The sequence below is a fragment of the Suillus bovinus genome (assembly GCF_016758785.1).
Source record: "Suillus bovinus strain UH-Sbo-P2 chromosome Unknown EDB93scaffold_106, whole genome shotgun sequence".
In the NCBI taxonomy this organism is placed as follows: domain Eukaryota; kingdom Fungi; phylum Basidiomycota; class Agaricomycetes; order Boletales; family Suillaceae; genus Suillus; species Suillus bovinus.
The window spans coordinates 72,864-94,142 of record NW_024542162.1 but is presented as its reverse complement, the minus strand read 5'-3'; the positions used below and the strand labels follow the sequence as shown (position 1 = coordinate 94,142).

The 21,279-nt window shown below is 46.1% G+C and overlaps 3 protein-coding genes across 3 annotated transcripts; 2 read left to right on the top strand and 1 right to left on the bottom strand.

Annotated features, from left to right (window-relative positions):
• Nucleotides 1–200: 200 nt before the first annotated feature.
• On the top strand, nt 201–1,089 carry EDB93DRAFT_1255948 (uncharacterized protein; the record flags this gene model as incomplete). The annotated part of the gene is made up of 3 exons (XM_041453871.1): nt 201–287; nt 341–649; nt 709–1,089. The coding sequence occupies 3 exons, from the start codon at nt 201–203 to the stop codon at nt 1,087–1,089; spliced, it is 777 nt and encodes a 258-aa protein (XP_041302064.1).
• A 7,411-nt stretch (nt 1,090–8,500) lies between these two features.
• On the top strand, nt 8,501–9,999 carry EDB93DRAFT_1255947 (uncharacterized protein; the record flags this gene model as incomplete). The annotated part of the gene is made up of 6 exons (XM_041453870.1): nt 8,501–8,764; nt 8,819–8,828; nt 8,928–9,061; nt 9,114–9,252; nt 9,307–9,743; nt 9,775–9,999. The coding sequence occupies 6 exons, from the start codon at nt 8,501–8,503 to the stop codon at nt 9,997–9,999; spliced, it is 1,209 nt and encodes a 402-aa protein (XP_041302063.1).
• Nucleotides 10,000–20,712: 10,713 nt separating this feature from the next.
• Nucleotides 20,713–21,200, bottom strand: EDB93DRAFT_1059643 (uncharacterized protein; the record flags this gene model as incomplete). The annotated part of the gene is made up of 3 exons (XM_041444801.1): nt 20,713–20,783; nt 20,846–21,059; nt 21,123–21,200. Coding segments are annotated over 3 exons (363 nt in total), but the record flags the coding sequence as incomplete, so codon positions are not given.
• Nucleotides 21,201–21,279: the final 79 nt, after the last annotated feature.

The window sequence follows — 21,279 nt, the reverse complement described above, 5'->3', positions numbered from 1 at the left end:
CCCTCATTATCAGGGATTAAAGAGGAGATCTATCCAAGTCATAACAGCTACTGCAAATGAGGTCATTAAGCTGCACAGTCAATATTGCAAAAATGATCTCCCGGTATCTGCCGACTCAAAGTGGGTGAAGGCCTTCTTGTCTATGACACTTCTCTGGGGCTGGAAGTCAAGCTAATCCATGGGAAATTTCCGAGTCTCTGATGGCAGATGCGCTGCAGGAGATCTTTGATGTGGTCTACCCTGATGTCAAATACAAGGTGAATTCAAATGGTGCTGTATTCACAGTGGTAAGTTCAGAGTTATTGTTATTTTTTGTTGTGTCTTTCATACACCTTTTTAGACACAACAGTGTCTCTCAGAGTGGAGGAGCAACATCAGCTCAACAGTGCTTGCGATCATCGTTGATTTTTGCTCTTGCATCAAAGATGCACCAAATGCCCTTGTCACCAAGCAACTCTTGAAGGATTTCTCATTCATATCTGAAGACCCAGATAACATATCACGGGAGACAGCCTACCTGTCTGCATTTGTACTGCAAATGATCACATCCACTCACCTCAGTGCCATTGTTGACCATGCCAGTGTACCCGCATTGAATACTGATGAGCTCACTTTGGGCAAAGGTATGGATGGTGTTATTGTGCTCTGTGTCATTGCCATGAGTTTTTTTAAAATTTGAAACCATGTTTCTTTTCTGATTGTTTCCAGCTTGAACATGCCCTCAAGTTTGTCAAAGACAGCATCATCAATGTCGATGAAGTTCTCACATCTATGGCCACTGGCAAGTTTTCTGTCAAGCTCCCGGTGAAATGCAACAAGGTAACAGACAAGATGTCAAGCGGATGTTACAAATTTTCCTTTGCCAATTGGCACAACAAGATGGAAGCATACATAAAGTCAATCAGCAACAGGAACGAGGACTCTAAACTAATCATCATTTCATGCCCACAAAGGTATATGAAGAAGTCTGCAAGGGGAGATGCCTCAGATGAAGGTATCGAGGAGACTCAGAGTGTTAACAAGCGCGCCCTCATTTGTAAAGTTTCTCTCTCCCCACTTAGCGTTATCATTGCTGACTTCTTTTTTTAAATAGAATACTACCATACTATGGGCTTTGACACAATATTTCTTTTTTTTTTCCTGCTGACACCAATAACAGACTTGCACATTTTTCCTACCTGTTTTCTACCAGTACTATTACTAATACATTCAAGTTGCTTTGCTGCCTTATATTTTCTTACTACTGTTTTTGCTGTTTGTTTGCAATGTGCACTTTTTCTTCTTAATACCAGAGGGATAAGTGAGATTAAGCCGAAAATCAGAGACACCTGGCATGTCAGGCAGGATTTGCAGAAGGCCTATACGTCAGAAGACATGCCTTTCCACCAGATGTTTTCACGAAGGTAGAGGTGAATCTTGGCTGGCCTGAGGTGTGCTAAGATAGAGTGAGCATGAGAGATAATAATTTCTCATACTTGCCATTGCTTTATCTTAATGTCTGGGATGCATAGGACATATTTTTCTTTCTCTCTCAAAAAGATTCAGTTGCTGCTGACCTCGAAGTTCTTGAACACAGCTGGGCTGCCCAATATTGATAGAGGGGTTGCCTAGTGCAATAACCTCAGTTAGGTGAGGAGATGAGACAAGAGACTGATCAAGTAGTGTAGGTGTGGACTAGGTTGTGTGTTGTGGGTCCTTGTTTGTGTCAGTGCCATTATTGTTCAGATCATGTGATTTGACTGATTGGGGTTCCAGGTCATATGTTTATGGGCGCTTGTTTGACAGTTCCTTGTTTCTTTGTCCTGTCACCTTCCTGCTCTCTAGTGATTCTGTAGGGGGTGACACCTTCAGGATTACTGGCTTAAATGTGGTGACAGGTGAGTCTTTTGCCTTTTGCTGAGTTACTGACATCTGCTTAGGTGTACTAAGTCCAACCTCATCCTGGTATGGAGTGATATCCCAATCTACTGGCTGTTGAGGTGCATTCTCCATGTGCAGGTCCATCAGAACTTGCTGGGGTACACCTTTGTGATCACTAGTTGTCAGAACATGCTGGAGTACATCCTTGTCCTCGTTCGCCTTCTCAACCTGCAGGGGTGCGCTGACATCTCTGTGAGTTGTCAGAACCTGCTGGGGTACGTCCTTGTCACATAGTATAGAGGGTACCTGTTGAGGTACGCCCTTATTCTGTCAGCTTGCCACTGTCTTATGAGTTCGGTCCTTTGTTGATGCAGTGTGCCTGCCAGCCTCATCACAATAAGTTCATAGCTTTTCGTGTAACACTTTGATGTGCATTGACACAGGCTCTCACAAGATAAAATGCACGCTGGTCGGTAGGGCTCCAGTCCCACTTGGTAGTCTGTGCTGCTACCTTCAACAGATGTTGCATGTAAACTCACACCCCTTCACACCTGGTGTAGAGACTCGCATCTCCACAGACACTTCCCTCGAATTCTTCCATTTCCCTCACACACTTCAGCTCTAATCCAAAGGATATGTCTTGCACAGTAGTGTCCTCTATTTTATTTTGCAGATTCCATGTGCAGCCACTCGCATCACGTGTTCACCTTCACATCATCCGCATACCTGTCCGTCTGTCCTCCCCATGTCCTTAGATGTTCATTGGTGCATTCTCTCACTATATTCCCATTTTGACTGATTGTTTTCCATCGCTAATACTTGGCTTAGTGCTACGCACGCAGCCAAGACCCTATTACCTACTTTGTGTACTATATTTAGCTTACTTGGCTTGCTACATCGGACCTGCATGCCTAGCGGCACTTAGTTATTTTACATATACCATCCCTCTACTCTATTTTCTGGGTCAATTTTCTGCCCACTTTCTCGGTGTCTCTAGATACTAGGAATTTACTCGTTGTTTGCCAGTGACTATCTAAAGTCGCACACATTAGTTATCCACCTTCGCCTTAACATCAGCCAACCTTAGTTGGGGTGTTAACACTTGTCTCACCTCGTCTCTCTTTTGTTTCTCTCACTTGCTAGTCTTTCACCTTTGCTCATGCACTACCTTTGCATCGCGCATCCCGCCTTTCACCTTTCGCACTCACACATCCATCCATTGTATATCACATCGCTCTCACCTCATGCTTTGCATGTCCATCAGTCTTATCACTCTATTAGTTGTTTAAGCAGTGTTTTATGCATTTTCATCCATGATCATGTGAAAGGTGTGCCTGCTAACACATCTCACCAGGAAAGGTGTCCCGTTCATCTTCAGACCAGAGGAGCACAAATCTTGTCAGATGCTCAAGGACTCTATATTAGAGTCTCCCACTCTTTGTCACCTTGATTATGAGAGCAACCGCAAAGTAATCCTCACTATTGATACATTGAACATTGGTATCAGTTTTATTATACTCCAGGTAGGGACAGATGGCAAGCAATATCCTAATCATTTTGGCAGTATTGTGCTGAACAAGGTGGAAAGCCACTACTCACAAGCGAATTTAGAGCTCTATGGACTCTTTTGCGTGCTTTGTGCAGTTCACATATTCATTTTTGGAGTCAAGAAACTCACCATCACATTTGATGCAAAGTACATCAAAGGTATTATAAACAATCCCGATTTACAGCCTAACACAACCATCAATCAATGGATCACGGGCATTCTATTATTTTCATTTAAGCTCATTCATGTCTCTGTGACAAAGCACAAAGGTGTCGACAGTCTCTCAAGGAGACCACTCACTGATGAGGATCCTCTTGAGGAGGATGATGACCACAAAGATTGGATTGACCACACATACTCATTCAGAGTTGTGTTGCTCAATGATAGAACTTACCACATCATGAGTAGTTGCACAGAACTTGTCTGCCACACACATCAGAACACACACTTATTGCTAGACTCACACACACCAGTACATTGTGCCTTCCTAGATGTCATGCAAGAAGAGTAGCCAGACCTGATTATTTCTTGCTCAGAGGCCACACAAGCACTAGACGCATTGCTTGTCTTAATTAAAGAGTTTTTTATTTCATGTGAAAGACCCACTGACCTTTCAGATCATGAATTTGCAGTGTTCATTAATTATGCCACATGCTTCTTCATTCTTGAGGGAAATCTCTGGCATAGAGAACCCCACAGCAAGTACCAGCTAGTAGCGCCACCATGCAAGCAATATCACCTTCTTAAGGAAGCACATGATGACCTTGGCCATAAAGGTGTCTACATCACGCACATGTGGTTGCTACTACACTTTTGGTGGCTGCACATCATTGAAGACATCAAGTGGTATGCACAAACATGCCATGAGTGTCAGATTTGCCAGATGCAAAAGGTCCATATCCTGCCAACCATACCAATACACAGAGGTTTGTTTTGCAAAGCACACATTGACATGATGAAGATACCCAGAGCAGGTGGATTTGAGTATCTCATGCAAGCACACTGAAGGTGAATCAACTCAGTTCTAGGTCAAATGATTAATCTAAGGGGAGGGACACAAGAAGCTGATATAGTGATCTAGAAGCACATTCAATCCAAGGGGAAGTAAGGAAGACAAATCCACAGTTGCACAGTGGCTGTGCAAGGCGAGCAATGTGCGGGCAAAGCATGGGAACACAAAATAGCAAAAATGCGAAATGCAATAAGCAATAAGCAAGGGCTCAATGAATGACAACTAAAGGACTGCTAATAGATTCTGACTCTGGCTATGGACATGATGGGGGAACTCCACTAAGGTAAGGTGTGGTGTAATAAAGGGTGAAAAATGCAGTCCTATATATGTATCTTGCTAAGTGAGCCAAGTAGGAGATAATGTATGTAATAATGTATGTAAGTCAGGTCCATGCTCTAATATGGTGTCATATTGAATAAAAATGCGAAAATATGTACCAGTGAGACTTGCTGGATAGTGGATGGATGCTCCTGGATGATAGGGCAATGAAAGTGCAGGAAAGTGGGCGATGTGCAAGTGCAAGAAGGTCGCACATCACGGGAAAGTGTCGCCTGATATGGTAATAGCTGTGAAAAGGCTAGATAATGATACTGCAAGTTGGTGCTGCAAATCTGGGTGGTATGAACTGAAGTATATCATGTTGCAAGCCTGCAACAGTGCAAATCTCTACAGCACGGGGCATCTCGCATCTTGCATGCATCCATCCTTGCATTGTCCACGCAGCCATCTGCCTGTCCTTCCTATGTCTTTAGATGTCCATTGGTGTGTTTTCCCACTATATTCCCATTTTGTTTAATTGTTTTCCCTCGCTAACACATGGCTTTGCTCTACACATGTAGCTGAGACCCTATTACCTACTTCACATACTATTTTTAGCTTGTTCAGCTCATCACATCGGACCTGTGCACCTAGCGGTGCTCAACTATTTTACTTATACCATTCCTCTACTCTATATCCAGGAGAATTTTACTTGTTGTTGCAGTGACTATCCATGTCTTGTGCACTAGTTGTCCGCCCTTCGCCTTATCATTAGCCAACCTTAGTTGGGGTGATATCAGTTGTCTTGCCTTGTCTCTCTTAAGTCTCTCTCACTCTTTCGTATTTTGCTCTCACTCACGCACCCTACTTTTGCATCACATATCTTGCACTTTGCCTTTCATACTCGTGCATCTGCATATCATTTCTCACATTGCTGTAGGTACAACAATTCTGCTAGGCTCTGCAGAATAATGTTGGGTCTTGCTCTGCCTGCTACTTCTTGAGACAAGCATGTTCAACCCTAAAGGGTTTCTGGACTAGGTATGGATTCAGAGGAAATAAAAGGATGACAAAAAGTATAGTAGTGATCTCTGACAACAGGTAGAGGGTAGGTAGTCTAGTAGTCAGTAAACAAGTATACTGGTCTAGAACATCATGGGTAGTATTCAGTAGAATTCTTGGTGAGGTTTGGAGTGCAAGTGTCAGGGTACTAGGTCAAGGGGAACATGCTTAGGTAAGCAGTGAAAATGCGAACCTAAGGTGAAGGAATGACTATCTGAAAGGTGTATCAAAATTGGCCCTTTTGAGCCCAGCACAGCAACTATTGTTACATCGCACTTTGTGCAATCATTAGTCCCATTACTCTAGTAGTAGTTTGGTGTCCCAGGCAACAGCAGGAACTCATTGTGATGAGCAATAAGCTGTATGCATTCTTGGATGATTGGAGGCAGATGGGACAGGAAATGGGAGACTTTGTTGTGGGGCAAGAATGTGCTCTCGAGTAGTTAGTCTTACTATAGCTTTTTTCTTCTGTGCCTTGCCTTCGCACATTTACTATACTCCATATCTCCTCGCATGCAACTTGCACCGTACTATATGTTTTTCTTGTCTTGCTGTACAATGTACCAGTTTCATGTCATGTCAAATTGAGTCCATGTGATCCTTGCATAAGTCCTAGTCCATATCCATGTCCAGAGAGTCCATTGGGCCTGGATATAGAATGAAATAGAATTGTAAGCGAGCGTGAAACAATTAAAACATGAAAAGAAAGGAATTAGCTGTATGTGCATGAGCTTTGTGCTCAACTTGTCTCCTTCGTGCGGCTTTTTCACATGACAAATAGTGTGCACTTGGGTTTGTCTTCATTGGGTTCTATAGTATTGTTAGCTTCTAAATGGTCTATACTTTTGTCATCAATTCCAGTCATCTGAGTGATGGATACACAATCTTTGCTATGCAGATAATAGAGTATCATGCGAGACACGGTGAAGCGAAGCTTTGATATTGTGCCATCTAATTCTGCAAGCATAAATGAACCTCCTTTCATGTGCCGCATGACCATCATTGGTCCAAGGTAGCGCAGCTTTGTCTTCTTGCTAATTTTATACTCAACTTTTGAGTTGTGGACGAGAACTAGCATGCCAGGTTCGAAGTCATAAGACTTGATCAACGCACAAAAACACTTTTCAAAGTCGCAAATAAACTTGAATCACACCTTCACTACCTTGTCTTTGATTATGTCTAGATCTGCTTTGCACTTCTGTAATTCACACACCTGCCATGCTATGAGGTCAGCTGTGGTAAATGCATCTTGACCTGGCAAAGGAGTGAGAAATGTCTCTTCAGCTTGGTCAAATGGATAGATAGGCTCAATGCCATGAGCCATGAAATACAGCGATAGGCCCGTTGCATGATGAATAGTAAAACACTTGGCCCAGAAAACAGAATAAACACCTTTATACCAGCATGAATCATCACCATTACAACTTTTGATGATGGCCTCCTGGACATCTTGGTGTCACCTTTTGACTATACCATTCACCTGGGAGTTATATGACGATATGTGAATTGGGTGAATCCCATACTTTCATGGGAGTTCATCTACCACAAGTCTATAGGTGCATTATCAGTCACGATTTCGGTAATCGGACCCCATCTGCAAAGGAGTTCTTCAAAAATGAAAGCAGTGACTTGGTATTCTCTTTGCACAACATGTGCCATTTGGAATAAGACATTAGCGCTGAAGATGAGGAATCTAAACTGTGGGGAAAGTTGATGCTAAGCTAAGCAAACACAGATTGACCCGGGCATGAGTGAAATGTCAAACCAAGGGCAGCTGTCTGGGTAAAGGGACACCAAACTAGTAATAGGGTAATAGGACTGTAAGACACACAAAGCGCAAGGCAAGAGCGATGCAATAAACAATAGGCAGATGTGCGAGTGCAAAGGGCAAAGGGCAAAGGGCAAAGGTAGTGCATGCAAGCGAGAGTGAACTAAGAATGAGCGAATGAGACAAGAAAGAGGCAAGGCGAGACTACTGTTGACACCCCAACTAAGGTTGGCTGATGCTAAGGCGAAGGGTGGACAACTAATGCATGAGACTTAGATAGTCACTGCAATCAATGGGTAAAATTCCCTTGTATCTAAAGACACAGAGAAAGTGGGCGGAAAATTGACCCAGTACATAAGTAATAGAGGGGTATAAGTAAGATAACTAAGCACCGCTAGGCGCACAGGTCCGATGTAATGAGTCAAACAGGCTATAAATAGTACGTGCAAAGCACAAAGCTGAGCATTAGCAATGAAAAACAATTAAACAAAATGGGAATATGATGGGAAAATGCACCAATGGACTTCTAAGGACATAGGAAGGACAGACAGACGGGTGCGCGGACAATGCGAGTGCAGATGCGCGATGCGTGTGAAAGCGAGAGGCCACATGCAAAATCTGTGAAAATAAAACATGTGTGCTAATGCGCTAGATGTATCCTATGGATTAGAGCTGGAGTTTGTAGGGAATGTGGGAGAATTTGGAGGGAAGTATGTGTAGGAATGCGAGTCTCTACAACAGCGGGAGACTGTAAAATATGACTGTCCCCAGTCAGCGTGTTCACACGAATGGACTTGGAGAAATTTTGATGAAGTGAAGGTCACGTGATTGCAGTCCATGGTCTGAATGTGAAGTGCCGGTGGTCAGCCTTGTGACTTCAGAAATTAGCGTGAATGCTGACATAATTGTGGTTAGCACAATTAAAAAAGTGCTACGTGGCAACACATTGTTCTTCCATCTTTTGCTGTAACCGCGATGAACACTTTACAACATGTCCACTTTCAATCTTAACCTGCTTGACTCTTATCGTTCTCCCAAGCCCAAGCCTGAGGCTCCTGTCGGTGATGCAGCGCCCAAGGAGGGTTCAGTGTGTGGTAGTCCTGCAGCTGAGCCTGAATCAGATAACACTTGTGTTACCTGGACATGGGCCACAGTGGTTAAGTTGCTTGACACATCCAAAATGACGTGTCCAGACCTTAAGCAGGAGCTGCTTGAGGACATAGAGACATGGTTGCATGAGTGGGATGTGCTAGAGGTACATTTTTCTTTTCGTGTGGCAAGTGTTGTCTGACTTACTGGTTTTTGATAGACTAATATTCGTGCATGTCACAATGATGCTAACAAGGCAGGCATCGCACTTGCTCTTACCGACGATGAAAAGTCCAAGATGACAAGAATAAAGTGATGGGCCATGGTAGCCCAAAAAATGGTGAAGGACTGGAAGGTTGCTGCGGAGAAGTTGATGGAGGAGTCTTGCATTGCACGTGAGGTGGGGAAGAAGGGGAAGGGCAAGAAGAAGGAGACTGATGCAAATATGGACATGGAGAAGCTGGTAAGTGATGAAGTCCCTTTCCTCTTCTTACACTAAAAGTTTTTTGTGATAGAAATTGGGGGGATGCATGTCCGCCAAGAAGACTAACAACCTGAAGTGTGAGTGCTGCACTTTGCGCAAGATTTCATGCATGGAGGGTTGTACCTCACATTATGTGCCATGCAACAAGTTGCATATTGTGTGCTCTTTTGGTATGTCCCTGTCATGTTAGCATTTCGGCTTCGTACTAACTTGTTTTTCAAAAGCTGCTAAGTGTAAGGCCGCTGGTACTGCAGGTCCCACTTGCAAGGTGGCTTGCATAGCTGGCGGTTGCGCAGCTACAGGTCTGACTTCAGTGGACAATGCCAAACCTACAGTCAAGTCTGAGGTCGAGGTTGAGGAAATCGCCCCCCTGGCTCCAGAGCAACCTGCTCACCCTAAGATTCACCTGCCTGTTTGTCCGGTTGCAGGAGGGTCTCAGGTGGATGATAAAGGGGAGCTTGTTCAACTTCATGCTGAGGGTGCACATCTGACTGAGGAGAACACTCACCTGTGCGCTTCGCAGGAAGAGTATGCGCAGTTTGTCCAGAACACGCATCAGCAAGCTCAAGCACAGCAAATCAAATTTGTTGCAATGAGCAACAAGCTCTACACATGGGCAGATGACTGGAGGGACATGGGGTGGGAGATGGAGGACTTTGTCGTGGGGCAAGAGTGTGCTCAGAAGTAGATAGATCCTGTTACAAGAACATCTTGATGCTTGGGCCCCTACCATTTTTCTCCTCATCCTACTCGTATCAGCCCTCGCATCACACCCTTACCCCGACCTTACTCTTGTCATACTGGTTATCCTCGCAATCCCCTTTGCCCTCTACCTGTCATTGCAGCAAAGCCAGTACATCTGGCCAGATCCCTTTGCTGACGAAGCATACCCATGCTCCGTCCCACCACCTGACTGATCCTGTGGACAGTCCCTCTGCCCTTACCATCCGGATGGTAACCTATGATATGACGCATGCTGCATCCCTCTGCCCAGTTCCCTTTTCAATCTATGACTCGGTGCGCAGTCGCGCATGTGTACTTATACTTAGCTCCGCAGTTGCACGATCGTGCCCTGCGCGTTTCACTTCTTATTTCGATCTTTGACTCACTTTCTTATCAGCACGTTCATGTTCACTCGTGTCTCACCGCAAACGTGCTTTTCTGTTATAGTCTTACCCTTTACCGATTGCCTCTCTTGGTAGTATGAGTTATCACCCACTAATACACTTCCTATCCTCTATATAAACTCACTACCATGTACTATATTCCTTAACTTGAATCTACTTGGTTCTTGACCTCCTACTCTCACCAGAGTGATCCTTTCTGCCTAGCCAGCAGTCTATATTCTATCCTCTTATCTGCTCTTCGCGGATAAGTCTTTAGTCTCGATCTTTACTCATCGACTTCGTCGATGAGCAAAGCCCCTGTTAACTAGTCGGACTTCTGTCCTTCTAATTAACGACAATCTTACGATTAACCTTCGGGTGTCGTAAGCCTTGGCCGATATAGCTTATCGTCTAGCACCCACTTGACATAAGCTAGCCGATTTGGACATAGGCATCAAATCTTACTTGCCAAAGCCTCGCCAAGTAAGACCCCTAACCTTGGGCTAGCCCAAGGATGTCCTCGACCGTTGACGACACATGCTCTGTTTGAGCGTCGCCAACAGATACCATCCAAGTCGTAACAGATCCTACTTAGTTTCCTTCTTCCTTTTTCTCTTTCGCACGCCATCTTCGCGCATCTGTACTATACATCTGTCTCTCCACATGCGCTTTGCACTGTACTTATACAAATATATCAGGTTCTCGTCGCATCTGAATTTGTGTATGATCCTCATGTTAAGTTCTAGTCCTCATCCATGTCCATGTCCAAAGAATCCATTAAGCCTGGATATAAATGAAATAGAACTGTAAGCGAGTGTGATATAGTTAGAATGAAAAGAAAAATATTTAGCGATATATGCGCAATCACATGAGCTTTGTGCTCAACTTGTTTTCTTCATGCAGCTGTCTGCATCTATTCCTGCTTTGGGCAATTAGGGTGATCAAGTAAAGTCTATATAAAATGGGCATGGTGCAGCTTTGCACGTTCGAAATGGAAGGTCTATGCGGATGGTTATGCACATGCGAGTCAATAGGAGAACTTATCCGTATATACTGTTATGGTTATAATGCGTGATGCACGTGATATAATAGAGTCTGTGTTTTTGTCATGTTCAGTGAATGTGCAGGATATATGATGAGATGTGAGATAGAAACTGAGGTCACCGGATGAAACCCAGGGTAAAACTCAGAGTAAATACTTCTAGTGAGACTGTGTTTTTGTGTTTTCTATATTTTTGCAATGTTTTTGTTCTTGTGGTTGCGGGATGATATGTATGAGAGCTGGGGTCGAGAATTTGGGAATGCGGGGGTGCGGATATGAGGGTACACAATGAGCGAGCCTTCACACGCAATTCATCTTGCGCGCATCAGGTTTGTCTTCATTGGATTCTATGGCTTCATTAGCTTCTGAATGGTCTATACTTTCATTGTCTATTCTGGTCATCTGGGTGACAGATATGCAATCTTCGCTGCATGTATAATATGGTATCACACAAAACACGGTGAAGTGAAGCTTTGATATTGCGCCGTCTAGCTCGGTGAGCATATAAGAACCTCCTTTTGTATGCCGCATAACCATCATTGGTCAGAGATAGTGCAGCTTGGTCTTTTTGCTAAGCTCATACTCGACTTTCGAGTTGTGGACAAGAACTAGCGTGCCGGGTTTGAAGTCATAAGACTAGTGTTTTTCAAAGTCGCAAACAGACTTGAATTGCGCCTTCACAACCTGATCTTTGATCACATCTAGGTCAGCTTCACACTTCTGTAATTGGCACACATGCCAAGCTATAAGGTCAGCGGTGGTAAATGTGCCTCAGCTCAGTACTGTTAAGACTTGGATGGTATCTGTTGGCGACGCTCAAACAGAGCTTGTGTTGTCAACGGTCTGTGGACGTCCTTGGGCTAGCCCAAGGTTAGGGGTCGTACTTGGCGGGTCTTTGGCAAGTACGATTTAACGCCTATGTCCAAATCGGGTAGCTTATGTCACGTGGGTATGGGACAATAAGCTATATTGGCCTGGGCTTACGACACCCGAAGGTTAATTGTAAGGATCGTCGTTAATTAGAAGGACAGAAGTCCGACTAGTTAACAGGGGCTTTGCTCGTCGACGAAGTCGATGAGTAAAGGTCGAGACTATAGGCTTATCCGCGATGAGCAGATAAGAAGATAGAATATAGACTGCTGGCGAGGCAGAAAGGATCACTCTGGTGAGAGTAGGAGGTCAAGAACCAAGTAGATTCAAGTTAGGGAATATGGTACATGGTAGCGAGTTTATATAGAGGACAGGAGACATATTAGTGGGTGATAACTCGTACTACCGGGAGAGGCAATCGGTAAAGGGTATAACTATAACAGGAAGGCACGTTCGGTCGAGGTAGAACGTGCTAGATAAGAAAATGAGTCAGAGATCGAAAATAAGAAGTGAAACGCGCAGGGGCATGATCGTGCAACTGCGGATCTAAGTATAAGTCGCATGTGCGACTGCGCACCGAGTCAGAGATCAAGAAAGGGAACAGGGCAAAGGGGATGCGTCGTGCATCGTGTCATAGGTTACCGTCCAGACGGTAAGGGTAAGGAGACTGTCCGCAGGATCAGTCAGGTGGTGGAACGGAGCACGGGTATGCTTCGTCAGCGAAAGGATCCGGCCAAATGTACTGGCTTTGCTGAAGTGACAGGTAGAGGGCGAAAGGGAATGCGAGGATGATGAGGATGACAAGGGTAAGGTCAGGGTAAGGGTATGATGCGAGGGCTGATATGAGGAGGATTAGGAGAAAAATAGTAGGGGCCCAAGCGTCTAGATGTTCTTGTAACATTACCCCGGTTTCTAGGACTGAAATCAACGAGTTCAGTTATCCATGTTGTCATACCAGGAGGGGTTGCAGTCGAGGTCACGGAGTATGTCCATGGCCTCTAAAGCATTCTCTTCTCTATCTTGTTCGAGTCGCGCAGCATCATGATCATATGCTGCCTCTAACTGACGCATGTCAGTGTAGAATGTTTCCGAAGATATTCCTCGACGAAGGATCTTCTTGCCGTGAAGGCGAGGGCAGAAGGGGGTGAGATGTCCGGGGGCGAACAGTCCACAAATGCAGCAGAAATATTGCTCGCATTGTTTTTGTTTGTGGCAGTACTGGTGGCAGACCCTGCACTCAAAGTTGCACTGGTAAGGTTGTGGGGTTGTTCTAGTGTGCGTGTCGTTAAGTAGTTGTTGCCTAGTGGGATCCTGGCCCGGTACATGTCGAGTGGTGGGTAATCCGAGTGCAAGGATGCGCTCGGTATTCAGTCGGCGACTTCGTCGGGGTCTACATGTGGGTGGAGGGACGGGGACAGGGGTATCGTCCCTGATGATAGGTGACCCGATAGATAATATCGGTATGTCATCGGTAGAGGTGAACCCTGGAGGGGGAGTGGTAAGACGAGCTTCCAAGCTCGGTTCGTCTTCTTCGTTCGTCTTTCTCCAAGGTGGTGTGCGAGTTTCCTTACTCGACTTTTCTTCTTCGTGCTTCTTCTTTCCTTTATAGGGAGTAGGTAACGGGTCGTTGGCTACGACCTCGTCATTGATGATGGCGGCTTGGAGTTCTTCGAGCTCGTCGCTAGTCATCATCCTGTACTGCTCTTCTTCGTGTTCTGCGAACAGTTTGTTGATTTCTTCGGATGTGAGGTTGGTGGGAATAAGGTTGGTTCATTCAGGGGGAGGAGTTGGAGCACTGCACTCGGCAGTACGCTCAACAACGGTTGCCTGTACAGGCGGTTGGTTGTATGCGATCTCTTCTTCTATCTTGACGACTACGTCGCCGAAATTCCTGGATGCGAGAAGGTTCAAGAGGGCCCTCTTGGCCTTTGTAACGGAGTACCGAGTGATCGGGCTATGGGGAAGGATGCCGTATGGTCCGGTTGTGAAAGCGACAGTGTCAACTGCCTGAAACGCGTTGACAAGCTCCAGGAGAACCGTGTCTTTGGTACGGTCAATATAGCTGTCGAGTCTAAGCGCGTACTGCGCGTCGAGAATAATGGCCTCCCAGAATGCCTTCTGAGAGTCCGGGGTCTGCGTGAAAGGAACGGTGAACTCGTGGATGAGTTCGACGATGGAGGGTGTGGAACCGAGAGAGAGGGAGGAGGCATTGGACGAAGTGGTAGACATGGAGATGATGGTAGCTGGTTAACAACTGAGGAGCTTTGTTGTCAGCTTGAGTCTCTTCTTATAGTCCTTGAGCATCTCCGCTGCGGACTTCAAGTCCTTCTCTGGGATCCACGTTCGTTCGGAGGGTGGATAACCAACCCAGGAGACCAGGTATCGGTGTTTCGTTCCGGTACCCCTGTGTTGGAGGATCGCTTCTATTTCATAATGTTCTTCCCCGTCGATCAGGTCCGGTGGCGGTTCAGTAAAGTTTGGGCCATGCACGTCCGTTTCTTGATAGGAGGATAATTCTGATGCATGGAACGTGGGATGAACACGCCAGGTGGCAGGGAGTTCGAGGGTGAACGTGATGGGGGATAGGACCTGTTTAACGGTAAAGGGTCCGTATCGCTCCGGAAGATCAGTGATAAGATCGACTGAAACTTGGGAGAACGGTCGAGTGCAAGTGGAGGGAATGGGCATAAGGGGAGGTGTGGTGGGATGAGTGTCGGATTTCATCTGCTGGCACATAGTGCAGCCATCAACATATTGTCGGATGAAGGTGCCCATGCCGGGCCACCAATAGCTTTTCTTGACGTTCCATTCTGTATTGGAACGTCCGGGGTGCCCGGCAGTCGGGTGATCGTGGTGGAGCTCCAGAATGCGCTTCCGGAGGTCAGGGGGAACGTAGGCTCGGTCCTTGAAATAAAGGATGCCTTCGTCCATGCGCCAGTCTGACAAGGCAGACTTCATAGGGGGGGCGCAGAGGCCATTTAAGGCGTCAGCTGCTGTCTTTATAGTGAGATCAGCAGGGTTATCGTTCGCTGCTTTGAACTTTGACGCTAAGGCAGTGTCAATAAGTTTAACAAAGAGTGAATCTGGGAGGAGGACAACGTCCTCATTATCTCGATCCGAATTGTCATGATCCGGTCATCGGGAGAGAGCATCGGGTGCAGCAAGCTTGCTGCCCGGGACATGGTGGAATTGGAGGTCGTATTCGCAGAGAGTGAGCTGCCAGCGGGCTTGCCGGCGTGTCAGTGTCTGCGAGGACCGGAAATACAGGAGGTTCTTGTGGTCAGTGAAGACTATCACGGGATGGGGATTGCCTTCGAGGAAGTGTCTCCATGCCTTCAGGGCACGGATAACCGCAAGAAGCTCTCGGTCGTAAATCTGATAATTCCGTTCCGCAGCGTTAAGAGACTGCGAAAGATATCCACATGGGTGGTAGGACCCATTGTCGTCGGTTTGTAGGAGGACTGCTCCTGTCGCAAATAGCGATGCGTCTGTGGCCAGTGCAAACTGGCGAGAGGGGTCGGGGTTCCGGAGTACAGGTTCGGTGGTAAAACATTGCTTTAGCTTCAGGAATGAAGCTTCGCAGTCTGTGGACCAAGAAAACACGGTGTCTTTCTTTGTAAGGTCCAGGAGGGGGTGAGCGAGGTCGGAATAATGGGAGATGAAATGACGGTAGAAATTGCAGAATCCCAGGAAGGATCTGACTTCTTTTACCGTCGATGGAGTCTGCCATTCGCTGATCCCCTTGAGTTTTGCCGGGTCCATGGCAACCTGTCCGGGTCGGATGATCATCCCAAGGTACTCTACCTCTTGGGAGTCGAAAGTGCACTTTTCGGGTTTGAGGAAGAGTTGCTCCTGACGGAGCTTCTCTAAAACCCTACAGGTGCGCATCTGGTGTTCTGCAAGGTCAGAAGAGAATATTAGGATGTCGTCCATATAGACGATCAGCCATCCTTCATCTATCTCCTTGCTGAACGTCTGGTTCATGTAGGCCTGGAACGTCGCTGGCGAGTTACAGAGCCCAAAGAACATCACTTTTGGCTCGAAGAGCCCAAAAGTTGTCGAGAAGGCTGCCTTCCATCTGTCGTCGGGGTGGATCAAAATATTGTTGTATCCTGAACGGACGTCCACTTTGGTGAAGTATTTCGCGTCTTTGAGTTTGGCGATGAGAGGCGGAATGAGTGGAAGTGGATATGCGTTCTTGATAGTCCATTCGTTGATGTATCGGTAGTCCTGACAGGGGCAAAGGGAGCCGTCCTTCTTTCCTACAAAGAAGAAGCCGGAGGCTTGAGGCGACTTCGATTGTTGGATAAAATCTTTCTGGATATGTTCGTCCAGTAACGCTTTAACCGCTTCTGTCTCTTTTGGAGAGAGAGGGTAAGCTCGGGAAGATTTTGGGATGAAACCTTCCTTCGTTTTGATCCGGTGGTCTACACCTGGTCTCGATGGGGGGAGCTTGTTAAGCCCATCCTTCGCGAATATATCTGCGAAGTCGTGAAGGTATTCGGGGACGAGCTCTTCGAATGGTTTCTTCTTCGTTTCTTGAGCTTTGTCCTTGGCGAATTCCTGCACCTTGTTACTGGTTTTCGTGTACTCCTCCTTCGCCGTAGCAAGGATCCAAATGTTGCGAAGGGGAGTCTTCCTTGTCTTCGTGGTCTCCATCTTGGAGGTTCCATCCCTAGTTAGGGGGGTATCGAAGGTGAGGTTCTCGATCAATCTGACCGAAGAACCATCGGCCGAGTATTCTATAAGAATCTCGTCGTCAGTCAGAGGGTGAGTCGCAACTTCCTTGACTTCGGGTAGGGGGTTGATCTTCCCTACCCAGACGTCTTCCATGACGTCGGTTTCTTGAGGCATTTCGAAATGCTTTTCTTCGGCGGGTACCTCCTTGGCAGGTTTTGCCTTCTTCGTCTTCTTTTTCTTCTTTTTGCGTCGAATTTCTTCGAGTATGTGTTCCGTACCCAGGGGGAGTGACTTGAGAGGTTTGAAAGGTGCCTCTTCCTCGTCCTCGATCATAGGTCTGAGACCTTCGAATCGGTAGGGGGTTACCCTGTTCCTTCTTCGAATCTTGTTGAGTAGATTCTCAATGTGTCTGGATCTGGGTGTGGGGAGCATTGTGATTTCGTTGCGTCCCCAATCGATATCTGGTTTCATGGCGGATAGCCAGGGTTTCCCTAGCAAGATATTGTCTCGTTCGGAAAGTCTAGTGACGTTAAACTTTCCCCACATAGTTCATCCATCGAGCCGGACGAAGAGTATGCAGTATCGGGTGACCTTCCCAGCAGTGGATTGACTTCCATCTACTGTGGTGATGCGGAAGAATTTCTTCAGGAGGTGGGTTCTAATATTGTGCTTCTTTACGAAGGTGTCACAAATAAATGTTCCCCCAGCCCCTGAGTCGATGATGGCTGTTGTTGCAACAGTTTTCGTACTCGTGGAAGAGAAAAGTGTCACCAGGACACGGAATTCATTTTCTTTTCCTACAGTATGAGTACACAGGATATCTAAGGAGGGGACGCACGTTGCTTTTGCGGTCCTCCGTTCTAAAAATCCTCTTCTCCTTGGAGCCGGTTGGTCTCCATATCGTCTTCGGAGTTTTCGTCGTCACGCTGGTCTCTACCAGTCGTTACCGGAGTCTTTCCTTTGGTATCTTTCTTCTCTCCACGTCGTATCTTCGGGTGGAATCTGGGATCATTGGCTCTGTGGCCATGCTCTTTGCATGAGAAGCAAAGGCCCTTCTTGTAGCATTCGTCTTTCTCTGCCTGAGAGAGGGTGCGGTCTACGTCCATAGTGTTAGGGTCTCTGGATGATGAGACATTAGGCTTGGGGTAGTATTTGGAACCGCGAGGGGCGTATCGGGTGTGTTGGTTACGGGAGTTGGCAGAGACGGCCTTGCTCCTACGGTAGTTAGCGTCGAGCTGTACCGCAGAAGTGTACCATTTTTTGATAGTGTCAGGAAGTGTCTCCTTCCTGTAGATTGCTTCGCGAAGGCTTGGGTTCAGGCCTTTCTCAAAGAAGTGTGAGAGTGTCACGCCTTCCTTGATATTGGTGATGGTAGCCAACGTTTTGAACTTCGAGATGTAGTCCGTAACATTGTTTCCCATTCTGAGTTCGGCGATTTCGGTGAGGGCATTCACCTGCTTATCAACGGGTTGAAATGCAAGGTTGAATCCTTTCTCGAATTCTGCGAACGTTCCAAATTTCGGAGGATTGGTGCTGAAAGCTTCGCGATAGAAGTTATCAGCCCATGCTTTAGCGCTGTTCTTTGTCATTAATGACAGGGCGACTGAGACCATGATCTGCTCGCTGCAGGGTATGCTTCGTCAGCGAAAGGATCCAGCCAAATGTACTGGCTTTGCTGAAGCGACAGGTAGAGGGCGAAAGGGAATGCGAGGATGACGAGGATGACAAGGGTAAGGTCAGGGTAAGGGTATGATGCGAGGGCTGATATGAGGAGGATTAGGAGAAAAATAGTAGGGGCCCAAGCGTCTAGATGTTCTTGTAACAAGTACAGGAGCGAGAAATGTCGCTTTAGCTAAGTCAAACAGAAAGATAGGCTTGACGCCATGAACCATAAAATAGGGCGATAGGCCTGTTGCATGATGAATAGTAATGCGCTCAGCCCAGAAAACAGAATGAACAACTTGGTACCATTGTGAATCATCACCATCACGACTTTTGATGATGGCCTCCCGGACATCGCGGTGTCATCTTTCAACTATACCATTCACCTGGGAGTTATATGGCAATATGCAAATCGGGTCCTGTACTTTCGTGCGAGCTCATCTACCACAAGTCTGTATGTGGGCCCATTGTCGATCACGATCTCGGTGATCAGACCCCATCTGCAAAGGAGTTCTTCGAAAATAAAAGTGGTTAGCATTTTGTTATTTTCCTTGTGCAACATGCGCCATTCTGGATATGACATGAGCACACAGCATGCTTGCACACAATACTCGAATCCACCAGCTCTGGGCATCTTCATTGTGTCTATGTGCACTTTGCAGAACAAACCTCCTGGTATTGGTACTGTTGGCAGTGTAGAGATTCGCGCCTCCACAGACATCCTCCAAATTCTCCCACTTTCCTTACAAACTCCAGCTCTAATCCACAGGATATGTCTAGCACATTAGCACACTTATTTTATTTTGCAGATTTCACATGCGGCCTCATGCTTGCATTGTCCAAATACCTGTCTGTCCATCCATCCCATGTCCTCAGAAGTCCATTGGTATGTTTTCCCATCATATTCCCTTTTTGTTTAATTGTTTCCCATCACTAATACTTGGTTCTGTGCTTTGCATGTAACCGAGACCCTGTTACATACTTCATGTACTATTTATAGCCTGTTTGGCTCGTCACATCGGACCTGCATGCCTAGTGGCACTTACCTATTTCACCCACACCCCTCTATTACTTATGTACTGGGTCGATTTCCCACCCACTTTCTCTGTGTCATTAGATACTAGGGAATTTTACTTGTTGTTGCAAGTGACTATCTAAGTCTTGCGCATTAGTTGTCTGCCTTTTGCCTTAGTATCAGCCAACCTCAGTTGGGGTGTTAACAGTCATCTCTCCTCATCTCTCCTCCATCTCTCACACTCATTCATCCTTTGTCTTTGCTCACGCACACTACCTTCACATCATGCACCTCGCCTTTCGCACTTGCATGTCTGTCCATCGTTTATCGCATCGCTCTCACCTTGCATTTCGTGCGTCCCTTAGTCTTTATATCCTATCATTAGTTTGGTGTCCCTCTTTCTATAAGAGAGGTTTCCCTTTACCCAGACAGCTGCCCTTGGGTCGATGTTTTCACTCGCGCCCGGGTAGGGAACTGCATGGGTAAACCCGTGGGTGTGCGCAGTCGGACCCATACCTGTACCCGGAGATATACCCATACCCATGGTGCGGGTATCAGCCAAACGGACCTGGGGTATTACCCGCGGGTCACTACGAAGAGCATTGTAATGAATTGTAACAACAAATGTAATACTAATCTACTTGGACTCTGTCCCAACCCTCATTCATTGCTTCCTCTTCGCCAACGACATCTGGGAGCTTAGACGCGTGAATGATATCCTCAGATTTGACCAGGCCTAACTTGTTCCATAAGCCGACACAAAGCAGTGCACGTGTCGACTGCGCCAATAAACGATTTCTGACATGTGACAGGACAAGACGCCCACGACTGAAGAGACGTTCAACGTCTACAGAAGTAGCTATAGGCAATGTAAGCTTACAAGGCATTAAACATAATAATGCCACATACCAGGGATAGTTAGATAATCAATGGCCATGTGTGACAGGTGGGGGAATAATTTGCAATGTTCTTGCCACCAAGCGATAGGGTTGGTGACATGTTCCACATCTGTACTAAGGTAACGGTTGAGTTCGGAGCCCAAGTTAGTAGGTTTGGGGACTGCAAGTGCAGGGAGGTTGTCAAAAATGTTGTCGCTCTAAGATTGAGTCAGTACAGACGCTAAGTAAAAAGCAAAAAAGCAAAATACCATCAATATATTATCATTTGACTCCAAGACATCCGCCTCATGCCCCAAATCAGAGTCGGCATCAAGGGACAGGTATGAATGTTCGAATTCCTCACGCACAAGTTGCTCTGCAGTTTGGATCCAGTTGTCTTCCCAGTCTGCTGCCTTGAAGTATAATAGCTTGTGTTGGGGATGTAACACTAGTATAATAATATTAACCGTCAGTAGAAACTAAAAAAAACCTAGATTGAATAGAACTTACCCATGGAGATCCGATATGTGTGAGACCTGTCTGTGAGCTGATAGTACCAGTTGAGTGTCTTTTTTGCAAGCCAAACTGCTGAATGAATTGAAGGCAGATATTTCTTGTTGCGTGAATAGGACATGAGCATCTTGTCGACGTGATCCATTGCTGGTATCACCTTCGCAAGGTTAGGTGTTGCACGCGAGAAGTAAAGTGTGGCATCCTTTAGAATCTAACAAGAGCAAACAATATAACACAAGCATATGCGCCAAAGCGTCAAACAAAGAGTGCAAACCTTTAGTATATCACGCAATTGCTGTAGTATTTCCCACTCATTATCCTCCAACTCATACTTCTGTAAACCGAGGTCTCGCTGTTGCATAACGGTATCTACGGCCTCACGATGTTCAAGTGTGTAATCCAACATATCAAACGTCGAATTCCACCGTGTG